Genomic DNA, 24,121 nt, shown 5'->3' with positions numbered 1-24,121 from the left:
GCTATCAACCAACTCCACCTAACAGATATTTATGCAATACTTTACCCAACATCAGCAGACTACATATTATTCTCCACTATACATGGATCTTTCTCCAGGATAGACCATTTTTAAGGTCACAAAACAAGTATTAATAAATTTTAAAATATTGATATAACACAATGTATCTTCTTTGACGTCAATGAAATGAAACAAGAAATCAATTAACAGAGGGAGAAATGGAAAATTCACAAATGTGTGGAAATTAAACAATGTACTCTTAAACAACCGATATGTCAAGGAAGAAATCACAAGGGAAATTAGGAAATATCTTAAGGAGAATGAAAATGAAAACACAGAAACTAAAACTTATGGGATATAGCAGAGGCAATGCTGAATGGGAAATATATAGCTCTATATGCTTAAATTAGAAAAGAAGTCTTTCTTCTTTGCAGAAATGGTAAACTTAACTATTAAATTTATATGAATAAGGCAGGCCACGGTGGCTCAGTGGCAGAGTTCTCGCCTGCCATGCCCGAGAACTGGGTTCGATTGCCGGTGCCTGCCCATGTTAAAAAAAAAAAAAAAATTATATGAATACCCAAACTGTTTTTAAAAAGTGTTGGAAGACTCAAACTTCCCAATTTTAAAACTTATTACAAAGCTAAAACAATCAGAACAGCATGGTACTGGTATAAGCACAGATATATAGACAAATAGAATTAAACTGAGAGTTCAGAAATAAACCCTCACTTCTATGGCCAATTGATTTTGACAAAGGTCAACAGGGCAAAAATAATCTCTTCAACAACTGGTGCTAGGCAGATTGGATATCCATATGTGAAAGAATGAAGGTGGACTCCTACTTCAAAACATACATAAAAATTAATTCAAAATTGATCAACCTAAATAAAGTCCCAAGTTATAAAACTCCTGGAAAAAACCATAGGGAAACATTTTCAAGCCTTATGTCAGATAATGGTTTTTATACCAAAAGCATGAACAACAAAAGAAAGAATAGATAAAAGGGACTTCATAAATTTTTTTATTAAAAATTGCATCAAAGGATTTCATTATGCAAGTAAAAAGATAATCTATGGAATGGGAGAAAATATTTGGAAGTCACGTATCCAATAAGGGTTTAATAAATAGAATCCTTCAACTGAACAACAAAAGACAAACAACCCAAAATTAAAAATGCCCAAAAGACTCAACTAGACATATCTTCAAAGAAGATACAAAATGAAAATCATAACCACAATGAGATACTATTTCCCACCCATTAGAATAACAACTATTTAACAATAGAAAATATAAGTATTGGAGAGGATGTGGAGAAATAGGAACACTCACTCACTTTTGGAGGAAATGTAAAATGGTGTATGGAAAACAGTTTGGTGGTTCCTCAGAAAGTAACTACATAATTACTATATATAGGGACTAAAAGATGCTTACACATTGATATTTACAGTGGCATTATTCACAATTACCAAAAGATGGAAGCAACTCAACTATTTATCAAGAGATTGATGATCATGCATCTATGTGATGATGTTAAGAATTACTGAGTGCATATGTAGAACGGTATGATTTCTAAATGTTGTGTTAATTTCTTTTTTTCTTTTTTTCTTTCTTTCCGTTAATAAAAAAAATAATAAAAAAAAAGAAAGAGATAATAAAAATTAAAAAAAAGAGAGCTTGATGGATCCATTAAAATGGAAAATTATTCAGACATAAATAGGAATGAAGTTCTGATACATGCAACAACAGGGGTGAACCCTGATGACATCATGTTGAGTGAAATATGTTAGACACAAAAAGACAAATATTTTATGATCTCACTTATATGAAATAATTAGAATAGGCAAATTTATAGAGTCCCTAACTATCACACAGGTTTCCAGGGGCCAGGAAGGAGTAGGGAAGGGGGAATTTAGTGATTAATTGGTATAGACTGTCTGTTTAGGCTGATGGAAAAGTTTTGGTAATGGATGGTGGTGATGGTAGCATAACATGATACATGAAATTAACACCACTGAATTATATATTTCATTGTTGCTAAAAGGGAGTATTTTAGGTTGTATATAAGTTACTGTAACAAAACTTTTTAAAAAAATCCACCGTAGTACTCTAGAACACTGTGAAACTTAATATAAATATGGAATATAATTAACAATCTATGGTTTCATTGGTTGTAGAAAGGTACCGCACTAATTCAAACTGTTACTAATAGGAAATATTGTGTATGGGAGTGGTGGTGAGGGTATATGGTAACTGTATTTTTTGCATGATTTTTCTATAAACCTACAACTTCTCTAACTAAAAAACAAGGAACCCAGGAGTGGTACAACACTGAAAGAAAGACATCTTCAACCTAGGAGTCTATAGCCAGTAAAAGTATTCTTCAAGAATGAAGAACTCCAAATATACTTAGACAATGAAAACTAAAAATTTGTGGCCAACAAACATACCATAAAAAATTACTAAAAGAAGATGTTGAAACAGAAAGGAAATGATATAAGGAAGACTCTTGGAATTTCAGGAAAGAAAAAGGATGAAAGGAAAAAAGTAAAAGCGTGATCCCTGAGAGGGGACCAAAGAGGATGGAACAGTAGTGCAGCCACACGTGGTCCCAAACTACAGCACAGGAGTAAGCCATTGTGGAAAGTAGTCTTTGCATGAGGACTACACATAAGCAGGGCTTTAACTAAAGCTTTCTGCAGAATACACATCGCTGTACGTGGGAGACATGCTTGTTGCCTATCCCAAAGAACCATGACTTAAGTCTTGACTAGGCATTTATGTGTTTAGAGCAAGTCTGTTCCCTCCCCAGACCTACTGAATGAATTACATTTGGTCAAATCCAATGTTTGCGATTCCATTCTCTTTACCAACTGGTGGTTTAAACGTGGGTATGACAAGCAATTCTAAACCAGGATTGGTTAGCAGATATCTCTTGAGAGATGGGCTAGGAAAGGATTTCCTCAGGTAAAAATACAGGCAATGGTATCAACATTCCTTTTTTCTGCCTTTGGAAGCCACTCTGATACCTGAAACTGAGGCAGCCAACATGCCACAAAGAGCAGACAAACAGTTGGAAAGAAAATGGTTTTTAATGCCATCACTGGGCAGCTGGATTAACCAAACTTAATACTACCCTACCTCCAGACTCATGGCATATAAAATAATAATTTTTCTTACTTATGCCCCCCCAAAATACCACTAAAATGCTATACAGTAGTCCATTATATGAATGTACTATAATCACACAACTATCTCCTTAGAGTTGGACCCTTGAATTGGTTTTCTTTCTTTTCCCTTATAAAGGATGCTACACTGAATGTCTTTTGGCATAAAGTATTTAAGGTATATTATCAATGGATTTTTATTCATAAAAATGGAATCACTATGTCAATGTGGATGGATAATTTTGCATCACTCAATATGAGGTGTCAAATTGATTTCCATAAACTGTGTGTTGATTAAAATTCTACCAGCCATGTGTGAGAGTAGGTCAATAAGATGAATGAAAGGATCGCTGGGCAAATGTTTAATTCTTAAAAAGAACAAGAAACAATATCTTCCATTGGAAATGACCATGTTTGCATGCAATAACTTGAGCCACACCAGTTCAAAAACAAAGCCAATGAGCTGGGGTTAAAATGGGAGTTTTATGATGTTTTTACAATCCAAAGTTAAGCAAATCTGGATCCATCCTTTCTTGAGTCAACTTTTCATATGAGATACAAGATTGTAAATATTGTTTAAAACATTCAACAGAAAATTTTGCTTATGCCAGTGATTTTTGCATCCCAAGTTAAAATAGAAAATACTTGTGATATCACAATGAGCAGTCCAAAAAGAAACAGACTTATGTTTTACTTATAAAGATTAATTTAAATTTTAAATAAATGTTGCTGAGAAGTCACTTCTTTTCAAATATAATTGCAATTGAATATTACTTGAAGAACATTCAAAATGTTATAATAGTCATTAATTTGGACTGTACAAAAAGAAAAAGCACATTTAATTTAAAATGGTCTTCAAATAGATTACAAAAACAAATGAGCACAAAGCGTGTACTTACAAATCAAATACCAAGTAATGGAAGCCCTCTTCTGATATGCTGTCATGAAGTCGCACTACAAATGAAAGAAAAAAGAAAAGAAAGTTCATGTTATATGAATGACATTAAGCAAGTCTCCTAATCAGCACCTGACCTCCTAACTAGAAACACTATCATCGTTCTTTATTTTAGCATCTGATAAGTCAGTATCCTTTACGGCAGGACTTGGGCTCAAACAGTTCCAAAGATTGGAAATTGGTTCTTATAATTATCAACTGTGATCTTAAACAAGTTACTTAACTTCCAGTGATAAAAGTATGTATACCTCATAAGATGGTTTGAAGATTAGAAGTTAAGTATTGACAGCTATTTCTGTGAAACCACTAAGTAAGTATTGGTGATAATGATAAAATATCCAGATAGCCAATGTCACCAGGGTCTAGTGGTCCTTCTACTAATAGTCTCTTCCTTGCCATTCCCTTTGCAGTCACCTAGTCCAGGTCCTTACAAATTCATGCCTTGATCACTATACATTTCAGCAAAAGAAATCATTCCAGGAATTTACTAAATGCCTCCCTGCTTCTGATCTCTTTTCTCCAGGATTCCTACATACTACTCTTTGGCCAATCTGTCAAAACAGTTTACTCAAGTCACCAAAATCTACTTACCAAGCCACTAACCAAAAATGAACAGCTGGAACTTCTAACAAAATAATCTGTTAGTTCCTTAAATTAAAATTCCTTAACATTTTGCAAAAAGCTACATTTTGATAACTCTAGCCAAAACCTATGTTCCCCCTTCTCATTGTCTGCTCTAAACAACTTATGCAAGACTTATATAGTGCTTTATCTGCAATTTATTTTTGCATAACTCCTTTCCACCCTGTTGCTCCTCATAGATGGTAAAACCTTCCAGGATAGAGATTAATGATTTTCTCTTCCATTTCTGTCAACCATTCATGTATCTTGACCTTCACTGAGGGCAGAGGACAGGGAAAAGCATTCTGTGTTCAAAGTCATAGGACACAACAGCTTCCACAAAAGTCATCACAAAAGGATAACAATCTCTACTGTGACTTGTCCTTGGTATAGTCCCAAGGCAGTGATAACTACCACGTGAAAAACGTGAATTGTGGATTCCAAAGAACATTTAGGTTATCCCCAAACTACAACCATCCACATGAAATTTCCAAGCTCATAGACTTGATACAATTTTCCTTTAAACAACCCAGTCCATCCCCTTCAGATCTTTCCTTTCCGGAAGTTTCTCTGATAAGGAAAGAGAGACTTGTGTTTCACCCCTAATTCTAGATTATCATTTGTAAATGTGTATTTTCTATTATTAGAAGCATAGGAAGGGCACCCATAATGTAGGCAGCTGGGAGTATAACCAATGCAATTCAGCCTCAGACCCTCTACTCCATTCGGCTCTTGAGTGCATGAAACGTAAACACTCTGTAGTCCTCCCTTCTCTATTCGTTTCTTACAGTGTCACCCTTGAATTCACTGACTTGGCATATCTTATTTTTAGTTAACTGAATCTAATATCTTTCTTTTCAGTATATATAGTTTCTCTCTCATTAACACAATCAAAGAGGAACTATTTCTTTTAAGTATTTGCATCCCTCATAGAGATCAGCCTGGCACATAGTAGAAAGCCTTTCATAAAAGAGTTTTTGAATATTCACTATACCAGGTGCTAGGCACTCTCTTGTGTTTTTGGAGAGGAAACTTCCACAAAGCTCAGTATGTCCATATATCTCTAATATAACATGATTATTGCCCAAGCAATTGTCCTGTAAATTTAATTGAAGCGTATTCTTCAATTTGCCAACATTAGAGATGCCTGCTAGCATTGTTTAAACTTATGCTGCCAAAGAAGATCAAACATTTGGCTTGATGATATATCTTCTGTTCTTAGTTATTCAGCTCAGTACAGAAATGCAGATCATGGCTGATAACTCCCTTGAATGGCACAGTCTCATAGATAGTCTCTGAGTAGCTGTAACTGTATAAATGAATTTGAATAATGGTCTGGCTACTTAAAGAATTCCATCTCATATTCTTTACCAAATACATTGACTCAGAATGTATGAAGTATTGACAGTTATTCTGTGAAAATAAGGTGGGTACCCATGCTATCAAAGTTAAAATGGAAAGTAAAAATCACAATGTGAGCAGGAGGAAATTGCCATGTGTTAAGGTAAGAGCTTCAAGTGGAGGTGTGATCTCTCAGGTGTCTACATCAAGGATTACAGAGCTGGAGAAAGGAGGATATTTCAGGCACAGTTGGAAAAGCAGTGCTAATTTCTGTGTATATTTGGAATGAAATTTTCTTAGTACAATTACCATTATCTTAGTACATGTACATCATCATCATATGGAAATGAATTATGTTTTGAGCAAGTCAGGAGTCACTCAGATGCAAATTTGATGATCGAACATATGATACTGCTTTTGGTCAGAACCAGTTTCATAAAAGCATTTAGCTAGAAAGCAAATCCAAAACTTTTGGCCAGTTCTCTCCTTTTGTATCATACAGTTCCAAAATAATCTCTAATATCTTCAACCAGCTGTTTGACCATGTGAGAATAACTCTGAATGAATGCTATTACAGAAGTAGAAGAAACAAATTAGTATCATCTACATTAGAATAAATATGTTTACATTTTCTCTCTCCTTTTATTCCTTCTTACCTTATGTCTCTCCCTACTCCCCTTTCATACTCAGCATTTTAAAACTTTTTCTCCCTTTTTTAAAATAAGAAATTAAAAAAAATTCTATTTATTATGAAAACCATGTAATAAAATCTTTATACAGACTTTCTACATATCTACGATTACTTTGAAAATGGATTTGCTTCCTTTTTAAAACCTTTATTATTCTCAGATTTAATGATACATCTATACAATCTAGAAGATCGTGTCTTACTTAGTCATGCCTCTTCCGTCAGTCAAAAATATCCTTCATATTCCATTCTTCGTTTCTTTTTAACAGTTTGTCATGGTTGAAAAGTGTGTTTACTTTTACAAAAAGTTACATTAATTGTTTCCAATAAAAGAACTGACGATTCTTTCTTTTTTTTTTTTTTTTACATGGGCAGGCACCAGAAATCGAACCCGGGTCCTCTGGCATGGCAGGCAATCATTCTTACCTGCTGAGCCACCGTGGCCCACCCACGATGATTCTTTCTTACACCAAAGATATTACCAGAAGTTCTGTTCATCACAGTTGTTACTACAAGTTTGACTGCATGGCCAGCCTTGAAATTGCTCTGGCTGCATGTCGAAACATACTGTACCACAGTCTTGCTATGACTATTCTCTATTATTGCCACAGAATACGAGTGCACACAGCCTAATTAGAGCTATCTCTAACATGCTAATAAACAGAAATTTTAAAGAAGATCATGGCATTTGAAAAAAATAGGTTAAAATGCATCTTAGCAATCATTCTTTCCTGAAGCTTGCTCAAAGGTAAAATCAAGTCTATGAATAAATGAATTTTCATAACTGAAATGGTATAAGTCTTACCTAGAGTAAAATCTTAAATTCTAGGATTATATAAGGAGAAAAGAAATGCTTCTGAGACTTAAATATTTCCAAAATTTAGTAGACCCAAGGCCTAATTATTCTCCTCTCTCTCCTGCACAGATTATTAATTTTGTAGTTTGCATTCAAATTATTATAAGATTACCACTTTCTCTTCTTGTCCTATGTTCTTGGATGATTTTACTGCAGCTTCTAAGACCCAATAGGACTATAGCACTTGTAATTATATGAGAAAAGTAATTTAATTTAAATTGATAGAAATTACTCATTTATTTTAATACTTCATTCATTTAAGGAGTTAAAATATAATAAAATGTAGACTATGATACTTACTATGTCAATCACAGTGTAAATAATTCTTGCAAGAACTATTTTATTTAATGTATTAAACTACCTAAGGTCCTTTACCATGGCCTTTTACAAATGAAAGTGCATAGATTCAGAGAGGTTAAGGAAATTTCCATGGCTTAACAGCTAGTAAGTGGCCATGCTAAAATAAAAATCCAGAGGTGGATAAACACAAAGACCCTGTTCTTATTTATAATACTACATGGGCCCCCTAAAATAGTACTTCCCAAATATCTTGTAGAATATAAATGGGTTTATCAGGTTAAAATAATATTGAAAAGGGAAAACTAATTTTGACAACCAGAGAAAGAAAATCAGTGAAATAAAAACATTTTTCATTAAAAAAAGAGAAAAACATTTTGAATAAAGAAATTTTAAAATGTGACACTCTCCTTTTGGGGCTGTAGAGATAACCAGACCATGTCTAAGGTATAGAGCCAATACTAACTACATTTGTCTCTATAAATCCCTAGAAAAGGGATTTATAAAGAGACACTGTACTTTAAAGAGACAAAATACAGTGCATTTAATTAAATTATGTTCTTTTATAAAAATTAACATTTCCAGATCATTGACATTATAAAACATGGGAAGGTGGGGTGGGAGGGTGGAAATGGGTGGGCGAGGGAGAAGGAAAAGAATAAGAGAATTAACCACTAAGAGAAGTCACGTCAAAGTTGATTATTAGGTATATATAAACATTTTGATGACACATATTAAGGACTTTCGTTAAAAGGAAGCGAACATGTCATTTTAAGGAGATTTACTACCTTCCAGAAGAGGTTTAATAAGATTTGTTTCATTTCAGTGCTACTTCCTTCTCCCCTCCATATCCAAACAGCATCCTCTCCCAAGTAAAATCAAGGTTGGTTTATACATTTGTGAAATTATTTGAATAATATATTATTTGGTTCAAATTATGCTGCTTCTCAATCTTTCATACGTCTCAAACTCACTACTTGTGTTTCTCCACTAATATTTGTTATGGCAATGTGGCAGTCTGCTCCATCAGTGGCCCCAGTGAAATATGTTTATCAATATTCACACTAAATTTGAGCTTGGCCATTAGTTTAGCATTGACTGATGGAATATTAGCATGGCAGATACAAGCAAAGTCTTCATAAGTCTTGTACACTGGCATTGTATTAATAAGCATATTGTTAATGGACATATCCATTAACTCTTGGAAAACATTTGCCATGCTAAAAAATAGTTTGGGTTAGACGACTGTATGACAAGAGGCCACATGGAGAAAGATCTGGTGGATGGAAGGCCTTCCTGGACATTCCATGCCTAGCAGAACTCAAGGCTGAATGTAGTTGCATGTCATCTCAGCAACTCCATGTGTGGCAGAACAACCATTGACTGACCAGTCCTCTACAGAATCATGAGAAATAATAAACTGATGTTGTTTTAACCTTTTAGTGTAGGGGTGAGGGACTGCAAGCCAACAACAGACAAATAAAATAGGAAAGACAATCTGAAATGTGTGAGTGAACGTCTTGGTTCTTATTTTTAAAAACATTATCCGGTTGGGCCGCGGTGGCTCAGCAGGCAAGAATGCTTGCCTGTCATGCCAGAGGACCTGGGTTCGATTACCGGTGCCTGCCCATGTAAAAAACAAAAAAAAACAAAAAAAACAACAAAAAAAATTATCCTCAAATAATTCTTTCAACATCATAAGTGATTCCTAACAGAAAAAAAAAAGAGTTTAAACTCAGGAGCTATGAAGAGTTAGTATAAATTTCTAAAGCTGAAAATTGTAGGGCAACATTGCTAATGTTATCATAATAGTAATAAAGTAATTCATTCAGAACAGATTGAATGGCGTCCCCCAAATCACAATTTGTCAGCTCTAGCAATAGCCCTGGCTATAAAATAGGTAGTTCTTAGCTGTGCTTTGCTGCGAGGATTGAGATAGTTGGATGTGGTTAACACACTGGAATGTAAAAATGGCCGCTTTTAAGTCAGATCCTTTTTATACTCCCATCAGTAGTTAATTATAATTCACAGCTATTGCAAGCATCAGCCAATTTATACTATGCAGTCTGCCAAGCCTTTTCCAAAAGAGGGATGCCAGCACTGAGTTCATTTGTAAATAGGAAAAAAACTAAAAATTTACTAGTCTCAGAATACTTTAACAATCAAATCGCACCACTCCAGAGAGAAAGGGAAGCTCAACCATGTCTTAATGGGCTCTTTTCTCACAAAGCTGATCATTTCTAGAAAGAAAAACTTCAAATGAAGAACACAAAAGTACTGAAAAACAAATTAAAAATTAAACCAACATTTCAAGAAAACAAAGGTAAATCTTCACATGTGCTTTGTTTTCTTTAATCTATATTTTCTATAACATTTAGTATCACAGTTAACAAAATTACATTTGTTTTTTTTAATAATCTTTCCAGCATAAAATATGTTAACATGGGTTCAGTATATCTGAAAATATATGCCTGTTCTTTCTTTGAAATATGGATCCATGTATCACGTTTATTTTATTTACATTACTTTCATGGTTTTTTTTTTGTTAAAGTCAATTGTCCTACAGCATTTATACTTTGATCTTTACGTGACATTTTTAAAGTCAGGGATGAAAAATTTGAAAGTTCAAATTAGCTGGCTAAGATGAGCAAATAAATTGGTCAGACACAGTGCCACAGTCTATTCTAACTTTAGATATCTGAACAAAAGATTCCTGAAGTGACATCATGGGTATGTATTTTTCATAAAATATTTAACAATATGTCCATTAATAAAATTACTGAATACCCCCAAATTAAAATAGCATCAACATCAGAAAACAAAAGGTTTTAATAAAATTCCAGATATTTTTTCTGTGATGACAAGAAAATCTTTGTAAACTTAATATTAAATAACATAAACATATATTTAAAAACAAACTCTTCCCAGAGCCTGTCCATGCCAAGTAAAAAAAAGACAGAGAAAAAGCAAACTGCTTTTACTTAAGTAAAAGGAACTTAAAGTAAGCATTTTGGAAATAAGCAAATATAATTTTATTTGAAAATGTGGTAGGGAATGCCATCCATATTAATTTTTAAATTATTGTAAAAGTGTAAAGGAAAAGTCATTAGATTCCAAAGTCAGTCCTGAAAGTCAAGCATTACGACTCTGCTGACCACAGTCTCTATTCGCATTCCCAAACTTATTCCGAAATTCCCACTCCATTCCCGATTCAGGATTAATCACCAAGTTTAAATGAGTTTAAATATCATAGGATCTATAAGATCAGGAATACCCTTCACAATTGACTAGAGAAAAACGTGTCATCTCTCGAATAGCTAGACTAAGTACAAGCACAGATTACCCAAAAGAACTTCTGGCTGGTAAAACTATTAGCTGGGAGAATTTCAACCTAAGATGATGACAGGAAGTGGGGGAGATGACAACTGATTGCTTACTGCACGGCCATCACCCCCACCAAGTACATTACACCACAAAAAATATGAGGGCATTATCAGGTATTTTGCTTGAAAGAAAAAAAAAAATAAATGGGTAAATAATCTTCTAAGAGATGGTTACAGAAATAGAAAAGTAAATAGATCACTCAATTGTTAATATCCTTTCTATTATTTTTAATGAACAGAAATACAAATACAAGGGGAAATTGAATTTTAGGCTTAGGAATACCTGCAAATGGTTCCTGTTTTCTTTGAAAAAATAATTTAAGATTATTGTGTTGCATATTTTAATTGCATGAGTCTGCCCTACTTATTTATTATAATTTGGTTTTTGTTGGAAAAGTGATTACTCATTCTTGGGAAAGTTATTACTCACCTCAAGTTCCCTTTATTAAAAAGACAAAACAAAATTTGCCTCATTCAGGCTGCAGGGAACTGCCTGAAAATGTAGAGTTGTGTTACAGTAGCCATGTTTCTTGAAGATGATTGTCTAATGATACAGCTTTTGCAATGTGACTGTATGATTGTGAAAACCTTGTGCCTGATGCTCCTTTTACCTACCTTATCGGCAGACAAGTAAGACAGGATTAAAAATAAATAAATGATAGGGGAACAAATGTTAAAATAAATTTAGTAGATTGAAACGCTAGTGATCAATGAAAGGGGGGTAAGGGGTATGATATGTATGAATTTTTTTCTTTCTTTTTCTGAACTAATGCAAATGTTCTAAGAAATGATCATGATGATGAATATACAACTATGTGATGAAAATAAAGAGAGAAATAAAAACAACTTATAATAAAAACAAAACAAAACTTGCCTCTTTCAATTTTGCATCAATATCATTTGGTTTGTGTATTTCAATCAGTGATTCCAACTTTCTTCACTTTCTTTTTTCTTATCTATTTATTCCATCTTCTGATATTTACACCAAGCCAATCAGTTATTACTCATGCCACTTGGAATATTCACAAATCAAATGAGGCTGCTCCCTTGGTCTATGTCTCCCTACTCTTTGAAACTTAGAAGTTTTGATGAGTGTGGGAGACAGAAGAGAGCTGCAGGTCTGAAGCCCTAACCTTCTACCTATGCATGATGGTAAACTGCCTATCAAAGGGGCTCACAGAGTGCTTCGACGGTGGCTCAGTAGCAGAATTCTCACCTGCCAAGGTTCAATTCCTGGTGTCTGCCTAAGCATTAAAAAAAAAAAGGGCTCACAGACATAGCCCTGGATATATTATGTACCTAAGAATCAGGCATATTTTTTATTCACTGGAGGCAAATGATATGAGCTTCTATACACCCAAGAAAGGACCTGATTATATTGGCAAAAGTTATTTACAACATAGTTCTGGTACTAAAGCAGCAAAGAATGGGTAAATCAAGTTAACCAAGATTTCACACCACCTGGGTGCAAGCAAATGCTATATATTTTTTCCAATTAAAAAAGGGAGATTTTAAAATTCAGCAACAGATTAAGGTTCAAGTGGAGCACAGCTCAAGAATTACATCATTTAGGTGAGAGTGTAAAATACTGTACATTTTCTGCCATTAACTTGCACATTATAGAAATTTAGAAATCTCAAGAGGTTGCACGTCCATGTCTCACATTAATGATAAGCATCTACCAGAGTTTTGGGCTACTCCCATCTTTCCACTAAATTTACACAAAATACACACAACTATCTACTATGCTTAAAATTTTCAATACCTGTGGTAAATGTGTAAGTGCCTGAGAAGACAAAGAATGTCCTTGTAACATCTTTACTCTAGGCACATGGATGTCTTAACTATAGCTGAGATCATAGAAGCCAGTGCACTCTGCCTCCTATAATCTGTGTTGAAAAGAGACACCCTATCCTTAAGAATTGCATACCAGGCTTCTCAGTAGACTCCATGCTTATCAGCAACTCATAAAACACATGAAATGTTTTAAAGCAGTGCACTATTTACTTATACTTAAAGATTTAACAAAGGCTTTGTGATTACTATGAGCTAGCAATGTCACATAAGGAGGAGACTACATCGTGCAAAGGATGGATTGAACGATATTTTTCAAGGCAGCATTTAAAACAAGAATAAAATAGAACATATCTAAGTGCTTTTCATGTGAAAGGAAACTGCTTTGTGAAATTTTCATTTGTGAGTTTTATAGACCTATATTGTGTACCAGGACATAATGTAAAACCTTTTTTTACAATAGTTCACAGTAAAAAAATTGTTTTGTAAACATGGGAGCAGATAATCTATCAGGTCCTTTCCAACTCTCAATTTCTATGTTTCTTGATGATTACGGTCAATAAACAGTGTGCAAAATAAACAGTTATTACCAGTACAAGGTTGAATAAGACCCCTAAATGTGAGACTTTTCCCTCTTCAACATGCCAATAAAGTTCAAAACATACTTCATTTTATTTTGGAATTTTTAAAATGAGTAACACAAGAGAGAACATAAAACATTTATCTTGTCAAATTAAAAATATGCCCTTTTCAAAAAATTAACCAAGCAAATGAGTTATTTTCTTGAAACTAACCACTGGAGAATAATATGAATGGAAAAACTGATTAAGTGATTCTCTTTGCCACTTACTACCATGTTATCTTAACACTTGTAACGCTTGTAACTGAATTTTCCCTAGAATTAACAGCTAAACTGCTGTCATCTCTCAAACTCCTTTCTGAAGATTCATTTCTTTTTTAAAGTATTTTTCCAAGTTTGATTTCTCCTATAAATAGGAAAAATGTGAGTTTTAAATTCTCCTAAAATGGCAATAGGAAATGCAATGTAAAACCGTAGCTAATAACCATTTTATCTAACAACATTTTCTATCATTATTTTTCTACTGAAAAGACTTAAAAATATCAGTTTATTAACATCCATAAAAACAGAGCACAAGGAAAAAAAATTCTGTAATCTTAAGCTCACAATCTAGGAAACACATCAAAATTATTTATGGACTTAACATCCAAAAATTAGATACTGCTTGTGATCGATGAAAGGGAGGAGTAAAGATGGTATGTATGAATTCTTTTTCTGTTTTCTTTTTGTTTCTTTTTTGAATTGATGCAAATGTTCTAAGAAATGATCAAGATAATGAATATACAAAAAAATGTACTTGGAAATTTATTGTTTTTTTGTATATATGCTATATTTCACAATTAAAAATGTTAAAAAAAATTAGATACCATTGGAATAATAAGGATATTGCTCAACATAGCTGAGACATTGTTAAGCCAATCAGCATGTATCAGATACTTGTAATAATATATTCTGGCTAAGCCGGCAGTGCAAGAGACTGAGTCAAATCTAGGTCAACAATTTTGTTTAAAGTAAAGAATGTCTATTTATCACAAAATCAAGGAAATTATAATAAATATCCAATAGACATCTCAAACATTTGATCCATTTGGTTATCTGACAGAAATCTTGAAACAAATAAGGCCAATGAACCATGACCTTCCTCCTTAAAACTGCACCACCCCCCTTATTCCATGTCCTTCCAGTTGTCAAGCTAAAACCTCAGTGTAATTTTTTACTCCTTTCTCTCACACACAAATTCCTCAAAATGTATAGGAAAAAATACACATGTATTTATATTTTGAATGTGACTACTTGTCACATCCTCCAGTATTACCAGCCTGATCCAAGAAACACTTCAGGAGCCTCCTCTCTCATTTCCATGTTTATAGCTAGCTGCCCCCTCACTGTTCTTACCACAGCAGTCAGAATGATCCTGTTAAAACTTAAATCTGATGACTGCCTCTCTACTCAGAACTCTCCAGTGGCTCTTCATTTCCCTTGAGGAAAAGAGGCTCACCACCTCGTCTTCTTCAAGTCCCTGCTCAACTTCTCAGAGCGCCTGCTTTTCTAAATAAAGTTTTATCAGGACCCAGCAATGCCATGCATTATGTATTACCTATAGCTATCAAGCTATAACTGAAGAGTTGAGTTAATGCAACACAAATTGGATGACCAGGATACTGAAAATATTTACTACATGGCTCTTTGCAGAAACAGTTTGCTGACCCCTAAACAAGGATAAAATGGTCGAAAGTGAGAAGACAGGTTTTGAGAGACCAGGGCAGAGCGTGGATAATCGATGTGGCTAATCAAAGCTCCTAGGAATGATGATAGAGGTGGGAATGGAGAGAAAGAGAGAACATGGTTAGCCAGGTACTACATAACACAGTAGAGGAGGGGCAGGGGGAGTTACCAAGAAAATGTAGAAAATTGCCATGCTAAGAAGTGTAGGATGCTATAAACTGAGAAAATGTGTCTCAAAGATGGGGTGGTGAAATGAAGGGGTTGGGGGGCATGGAGGGAGAAGGTGTTAACAGTGGTCTTATAACAGCAATAAGGAGCAAGAAAACACTGACCCCACCCCCAGGGTGAGTGGTATGTAGAGGGCAGAGAAAACTGCCAATGCTGGTGCTGCAGGGGAAGCAGCATAAGGAGAAAGTTAAATTGTAGTCAATGTAAAAAGAGGAAGTGAACATTCAGAGAGTACTGGGATAATAGAGGGCATTTTTCAAATATTATGACATCATATTAATACTGTATAAAGGGAAAAACAAAATTAGTAAAAGGTGCTAAAAGTCGGCAATTTTCTTGCAGAGTCTAGATTTTACCCAATGGTTATTCAAATTGCCGAAAATTCTCTCATAGTTCACAAATTTTTATATTTATGTTTCTCTTTTAAGAGAAACATTTTCAAATAATTAATTAATTTTTTTTTGTATAGGCAGGTACCAGGAATTGAACCCGGGTCTCTGGCATGGCAGGCGAGAACTCTGCCTGCTGAGCCACTGTGGCTCACCCTATACTAATTTTTAAAGAAACATGATTTTCTTTCATTTTATTATTATCATACTCTTGGAGAGTTTTGAATCTTATTAAAGTGTCATTGTGATTTTAAATGTTTATGCATGTCTTATATTTATAGTATCTAAATTACTTATAGAATAATCAATAGTTACATCTGATTTTATTCATTCATATAGGTTTGAATGTTCTTTTCAATTAAGTTTTTCTCCCTGGTTCATATTTTTCAGATAAGTATACTGGAAAAATGAATAAAAAGGACACATTTTTAATTTATTCTCAGTAACAAGACCTACATGGCTAATTTTCTTTTGATTGAAATTGGTTTTGCCATCTCTGCTCCTAAAATAAATGGGGTTTGACTTTGTCAAACTGTTCTTTAATCCTAACAACAAAAATCATTAATAGGAAATATGTTTCAATATTATTGGTAAATATTCTTACATTATAGTCTCGTGTCACAGATTCAAAGCCAGTGGGTGCCAGCCTTCATAGAGCTTTCAGTTGCCGGGACTAAACACCCTTTAAAATTTGTGATTCTGTGTTCTAAATTATCCGATTCACAGCTAAATCATAGCCCAACAGTTTCATTTTAAAGTCTTTAAGTATCCATGCCTATTCCTATATGAATGCAAAGTGACTATGTGGCAAAAAAAAATTTAAGCAAGATACAGGCTGTAACTAAATGAATTATAAAATATCTTCATTTATTTGGGGCTGCTAAATCAACAGTCTTTATCCACTGACCAGCTGAATTCATCAGACATACTTCCCTGATTTTTCTTTTTTCTTGAATTCAATTGTTAACAAATTATATAACCTGAAAGGTAAATTTCCTGGTAAACCTCTGTTTTCTGATGAGTGCAGAGAACATCCCAAACCTCACAGCCATTTGCAAAAGAATATTCCCAGATTAACAAACTGCATTTCCTTACAATTAATCTTATGGTGTTAAATTATTGTTTTGATTCCTGTTTAAACAACAAACATTTATCTTGAAACTAAAACCTTTAATTTTTTCATTCTATCCTATGTAAGAACAAGACAGATTTTTATTTAAACCTATTCATTCAAGAATTTCAGACAATATCTTTTTTTTTTTAATTCTTTCCTACATTCACACACACATTCTCACACAGACACTCACATTTTTAAAATACATGGGAGCATTCTGCGCACACTAATCTGTGCACAACTGTTATAATTTAACATCCTCTGTGGCCTGCCTCAATTCATTACAAGACAGCCATCATTTCCAAATGCAAATTTGGTTACGTCATACTTGTCCAGCTTAAAAATTCTTCAATGACTTCCTATTAATTTTATGTAAGAAACCAAAACCCTTAACATGACCTCATTTATCATCCAAACTGGGGCACTTTCAGAATGACAGAGGGTGATAAATTTTTACAGCATTAAACCAGGACAGTCCCTGAAAAATAGGGACGTGTGGTCACACACAACCCAACCCCTTTCCCACCATAAGGCCAACTCGTCAACTTCCCTCATGTTCTCATTCGCTCTTTCCCCTCCAGTTCTCTCTGGCAACAGAGAGGTCTCCTTCAAAGCAGGTGCTCTCAGTTCCCTCCTGCCACAAGCCTCTGCTGCCACCCCCAATGCCGATTCTTTGGTTTGGCATTCTCTTTTCTCCCCTCCACATGATTTTAAGCATCACTTTCTCAGGTAACTTCCTTCTGAGCTCCTAAACAAGCTCTCATAACACTGCCCATCTTTCCTTCAATGAGGTGGACACACTTGGCAATGGGAACTTTGACTGTGTGATCATTTGATTAATGTTGTTTACCCCACTTATCTTTAAACCTTACCTGGTCGCCTTGAGTAGATTCATATGCCCCTGTTAAAGTTTCGTAGAATCAGACACCTCTCAATTAAGAACAAATATGCATCCAAAACTTTTAAATGGACAAAGGACAAATGCATGGGCTTTCAATATCATAATGTAACACTGTGTAACTCATATGTCCAAGGATTATCTAATTATTTAAGATAGGTACCCTTGTTTTGTCTTATTGTTTACTATTGTTTAGGCACTAATCAGGAGTCAGCAAACGATAGCCCATGTGCCAAATCTGGACATTAGCCTGTTTTTGTACAGCCCATGAATGAAGAATGGTTTTAACATTTTTGAGAGTGTTAAAAAAAAGAAAAGGATATTCAGCAGAGACTTTAATAGCCTCAAAGCCTGTAATATTTACTACTTTACAGAAAACCTCTGGATTTGTGCAGTTCACTTATAGAAAACTGATAGCAATGCAAATTGGCATTTGTCCTATAGAGATGCAAACGCTTCCTGAAGATTATAGTTTTATTGTCTCATAGGGCAATAACCAATTTAATTCTAGCATTCTTTCTTTCAATGACTACAAGCATTTCTGCTTCTCCTATATTTTTTTGAACTAGCTTTATCATCCTGTTGATTTCCCCATTAGTTATGTAAATCTTTGGTAGGTGATAATCTTTTTAATTTATGAGAATCATTCTTTGACATCTTATTCATGGTCTTGGTCACTGTCTTATTGTTAATTATATGGTTACTTAATTGTGTCTCCAACCAGATTGTGAACACCAAGAGTTTTTGCTCACTGCTGAACCTAGATAGTGCCTATAACATAAAAACTGTTGATTGAATACTAGAGATCTTTTTATATCAGCAAAAGAAAACCTAGCATATTCATTTTAATTGGTGTACAGTATCATATTATATGGAATTACCTAATCCATTTTAACCATTCCTGTTGATAGACATTTGTTCCAGTTTGCTAGCTGCCAGAATGCAATATACTAGAAACAGAATGGTTTTTAAAAAGAGAAATTTAATAAGTTGCTAGTTTACAGTTCTAAGGCCAAGAAAATATTTCAATTACAAGTCTATAGAAATGTCCAATCAAAGGCATCCAGGGAAAGATACCTTGGTTCAAGAAGTCCAGTGAAGTTCAGGGTTTCTCAGCTGAGAAGGCACATGGTGAACACAGAATTTCTCTCTCATCCGGAAAGGCACATGGTGAGCACAGTCATGGTTCCTCTCTCATCTGGAATGGCACATGGTGAACACAGCATCATCTGCTAGCTTCTTCTCCTGGCTTCCTGTTTCATGAAGCTCCCCGGGAGCATTTTCCTTCTTCATCTCCAAAGGTCACTGGCTCGTGGACTCTCTGCTTCGTGGTGCTGCAGCATTCTCTGCTCTTTCCGAATCTCTTATTCTCTAAAATGTTTCCTCTTTTATAGGACTCCAGAAACTTATCAAGACCCACCCAAATGGTTGGAGACACGTCATTACCTAATCCAGTTTAATAATCACTCTTGATTAAATCACATCTCCAGGGAGATGATCTGATTAGGGTTTCAAACATACAGTATTGAATAGGGATTATTCTGCCTCTATGAAATAGGATTTAGATTAAAACATTTCTAGGGGACATACATCCTTTCAAACCAGCATAACATTTGAATGGTTTTTAGTCTTTTGTTCTTTAGCCCTACTGCTATGGCTCATCTTCAATAAGCTTCTCATTGGCTATTCATTATATATACAGTAAGACGAGAGTCAGGATTTCAAGGGTCTCTTTGGTCCAGAGAGTTCTAATTTATCAACTGTTGTTTGTACCTTACACTCCCAAAAAACAGAGCTTCATGCTGTTCTCGGGGGTACTTAATTTTTCTGGCCTGACCCTCAAAAGCTTCCTTTCCTGGAATGCTACCTACTCTGATCTCTTACTACGGAAATCCCAACTATCCTTCATGATTCACTGGCTCAGCACAGGGTCTCCTTTCTTTCATCTCCTGTGGTTCTTAGAGTCTCTCTTCACATAAATTTAAGGAAAAGGCAAAGTAAAAATCACCCATTGAAATAAAATTATGAAACTCTATCAAACTTATGTTTAACCATCTATGGAAGTGGCACATCCTAAAATTTATTTCATACAGGTCTAAGCAAAGAAGATTAGAAATTATGTCAAATTTCCATAGACAGCTAAGATATATCATGCAAACACCTTGAAAATAACTAAGGCAAAAAAGAAAAAAAGTAAAGAACTAATTGCTTTCAATTCACTTGTAACATGTATAGTATAAAATAATGATACGTTTGCAAAGTGGTAGAAAAACTGTAAATAGAGAATAAGAATTTGCTATTGTCCTCAAGCGCCTTAATCAGTGGAAATGAACATTTCTGCTCTCTTGGTAGAAAAGTTGACTACCTTCATTTCCCCTGATTTTATCATCATTAAGCACCTTTCTGTACTAAATTTGCCTGCTAATGTGAATTTTAGTACAAGTGAGATAACACAATGAGCAGTCAACATGTTGGCATTCCATGAGCACACTGAAATCTGGTTCTGTACTCTTGGTCTCTATATCCTGTGATTAGTGTGTTCTGGCAAAAAAAAAAAAAGAAAGTGAATGAATGCGTGTTGAAGGAATGAAGGATTCTAATATTGGTATATTGTGGGTTGGTTTGATCGGAGTCAGTCTCTTAAAACAAATCATATCTTGGTGAATGATAAGCCCATACTTCGTAATCATAAAATGTGAACCTATGATGACCTATAATGAATGCATGTCACCCTAAGACTTGAAAGCAGGCCATCAAATTCTTGCAAAAAAAATTAATGTCCTTTTGGTTACAATATTTATCAAACCCTGTCTTGTTCTGAAGTTTTGTGTATGCCCTTGATGTAAATAATCTCTTTTCTCTCTTACCAAGCACATGGAATAAAGAGGAAGAGACCACCTGCCTAGACAGCCAGATGTGAGGGTGATCAGTGGGGCAGTCACAGGAGGAGGCAGCCAGATCAGACTTACCTTCTGGTTATTTAGATTTGCCTTCTTTAACCTACAGAATTCTGAGGGCAGAGAGTAGGTACTCAATAAATAGTTGATGGTGATGAAGTTATTTTTTCTTCCAGTGAATATTTATTAATTTTCCACCTTGTGCAAAGGACTGTAGTTACTAAGAATAAAATAAGGAAAAAAACATGTGCCTGACCTCACAAAGTTTATGTTCATATGTGGGAAGACAAACCAAAGTTAAACAAATAAGTAAATGTGTATATGTATAAGTGTTCTGAAAAACAGTAAAGCAGGTTAAGGGGAAAGTGAGAACCAGGAAAAGCAAGATGGAGATTACATGGAAAAAGCTTCACTGTAAGGTGAATTGTGACCTGAGACCAGAGGAAGTGAACAGAGGAAGCCATGTGGATGTCTTGGGCAAAATCACTTTTGGAATTTATATTTTGACTAGTGCATTTCCTAATATAACTTATGTGGACAGCTTAATTGAACACCATAAGTACATGAACCTTGAGTAGAACATGAGATTTTGTAGGTTTGTCCAGAGTAATGCCCCAATAAATCCCAGAGGGATCTGAACACTGAATAAAAAAGTATTTGCAAAGCCCCCTTGGGGGAATGGTGAGAAAGCGAGAAAATTCAACTTCCCCAAGTGCGGACTTCTTGATATTCTCACAAGCAGTGGGGACAATTAAAGCAATAGACTGAGCCTATCTTGGGGTTTGTTCATATGAAACAACCCTACAAAGGATAGGCTAAGCCTACTTAAAATTAGGCCTAGGAGTCACCCCCAAGAGAACCTCTTTTGTTGCTCAGATATGACCTCTTTCTCTCAGCCAACACAACAAACAAACTCACTGCCCTCCCCCTTTCTACATGGGACATGACTCCCAGGGGTGTGGATCTTCCTGGTAATGTGGGACAGAAACCCTAAAATGGGCTGGGACTCAGCATCAAAGAATTGAGAAAAGCTTCTCAACCAAAAAGGGGAAAAGAGAAATGAGCAAAATAAAGTGTCAATGACTGAGAGATTCCAAACAGAGTCGAGAGGTTATTCTGGAGGTTATTCTTATGCATTAAATAGATATCACTTGTTCAGTTAAAGTGTAAGGGAGAGGCTGGAGGGAACTGCCTGAAAATGTAGAGCTGTGTTCCAGCAGTCATGTTTCTCGAAGATGATTGTATAATGATATAGCTTTCACAATATGACTGTGTGATTGTGAAAACCTTGTGCCTGATGCTCCTTTTATCTACCTTATGGACAGATGAGTAAAACATATGGATTAAAAATAAATAAATAATAGGGGGAACAAATGTTAAAATAAGTTTAATAGATTGAAATGCTAGTGATCAATGAATGGGAGGGTTGAGGGGTACAGTATGTATGAAATTTTTTCTGTTTTTTATTTCTTTTTCTGAATTGATGCAAATGTTCTAAGAAATGATCATGATGATGAGTATACAACTATGTGATTTAAAAAAAGGAGATTTTAACCATATTTATTTTGTGTTTGATTTATTTTAATGAGAGAGGGAAGTTGACATTTGTTAACATTATCAATTCTGGTCATTACTACATGGGTGCTTGCTATATTATTCTCTGTATTTTTCTATATTTGCTGTTCTTAAAAATAAAAATATATTAGCAAAAAAAAAAGATCACTTTTGGGTCCAAAGTTGCTAAGGCAAGACCATTCTTGATGTGTTTGAGAAAGAGTACGTCTAGAGGAGAGTGAGCAAGGGAGATGGTGGGAGCAGATGAGGTCAGAGGAGTGTGTGTGTATGGAACCCATAAAGGGCATTAGAATAAGCCATAATTAAGGGCTTTGACTTCTCCTCTAAGCTAGATAGCAATTGGCTGTAGGGTTCTAAGGAGGGGATGATATGTTCTGACCTGTCTATATAACAACACCATAACTGATAGGTAGAGTGTACGTAGCAATTGGGTAAAGGTAGAAACATAGAGAAACCAATGTAAAATCCAAGTGTAAGAAAATGGAGTTTTAAACCAGGATAGTAGCAGTGAGGGTATAGATGTGGTCAGATTCTAGCTATGAAGGCAGAGCTGAAAAGAATTGTAAATGGATTAGATATGGGGTATGAGAAAAGAAGAAAAATAATGTATGACTTCAAGCATTTTGTACTGAGTAAATGGGATATTAGAATAGCTGAAAATGGAGGAGGAACAGGTTGAGCAAATAAGGGCAAGTTGGAGATGCCAAATAGCTACCTAAATGGGGAGACAACGAAATAAACCTAAATGGAGAAATCCAGAAGGCAACTGATATATAAATTAAATTAATTTAAAATTATATTAAAGAAAAAATCTTTAATAAATATATCCACTCTGGGTCTGCTTAAATACACCACATTAAAACTAGGTATCAGATCACCACATGTGGTCTTTAAGGACAAAAGCTCTGAAGTTGGAATGCTTACGCTGTCATCCTGGCTCTACTACTTACTAATCATGTGATTTTGAACAGTTACTCTGTCCCATGTTTCAACAGTAAAATGGGGATAATAATAGAATCTTTCCATGACTGTGACAATTAAAGAAGATGATATTCATCAAGAGCTTAAAAAGTGCGTGTTACATGACAAGCAGTCTCACCACCCTCCCCCTCTCTGCGTGGGACATGACTCCCAGGGGTGTGGACATTCCTGGCAACGTGGGACAGAGATCCTGGAATGAGCTGATACTCAGCATCAAGGGACTGAGAAAAACCCTAGAATGAGCTGAGAATTAACATCAAGGATTGAGAGAACCTTCTTGACCAAAGAGGGGAAGAGTAAAATGAGACAAAGTGTCAATGGCTGAGAGATTCCAAACAGAGTTGAGAGGTTATCCTGGAGGTTATTCTTATGCATTAAGTAGATATCACCTTGTTGTTCAAGATGTAGTGGAGAGGCTGGAGGGAACTGCCTGAAAATGTAGAGCTGTGTTCCAGTAGCCATGTTTCTTGATGATGATTGAACAATGATAGAGCTTTCACAGTGAGACTCTGTGAATGTGAAAACCTTGTGTCTGATGCTCCTTTTAGCTACTATATCAACAGAAGAGTAGAACACATGGAATAAAAATAAATAATAGGGGGAACAAATGTTAAAATAAATTTAGTTTGAAA

General features: G+C 34.9%; 1 protein-coding gene across 15 annotated transcripts in view; it reads right to left on the bottom strand.

Moving 5' to 3' along the window:
* Positions 1-24,121, bottom strand: part of CAMK2D (calcium/calmodulin dependent protein kinase II delta) — a 348,954-nt gene that overhangs the window by 172,256 nt on the left and 152,577 nt on the right. For all 15 annotated transcript variants that reach the window (XM_077142472.1, XM_077142473.1, XM_077142475.1 and 12 more), the window contains exon 4: positions 4,067-4,121. In XM_077142472.1, the coding sequence (XP_076998587.1) occupies positions 4,067-4,121 (55 nt within the window). The remainder of the gene's footprint in view (positions 1-4,066; positions 4,122-24,121) is intronic.

Source organism: Tamandua tetradactyla, chromosome 24 (genome assembly GCF_023851605.1).
Source record: "Tamandua tetradactyla isolate mTamTet1 chromosome 24, mTamTet1.pri, whole genome shotgun sequence".
Lineage (NCBI taxonomy): Eukaryota > Metazoa > Chordata > Mammalia > Pilosa > Myrmecophagidae > Tamandua > Tamandua tetradactyla.
This window is presented reverse-complemented; position numbering and strand designations above follow the sequence as displayed.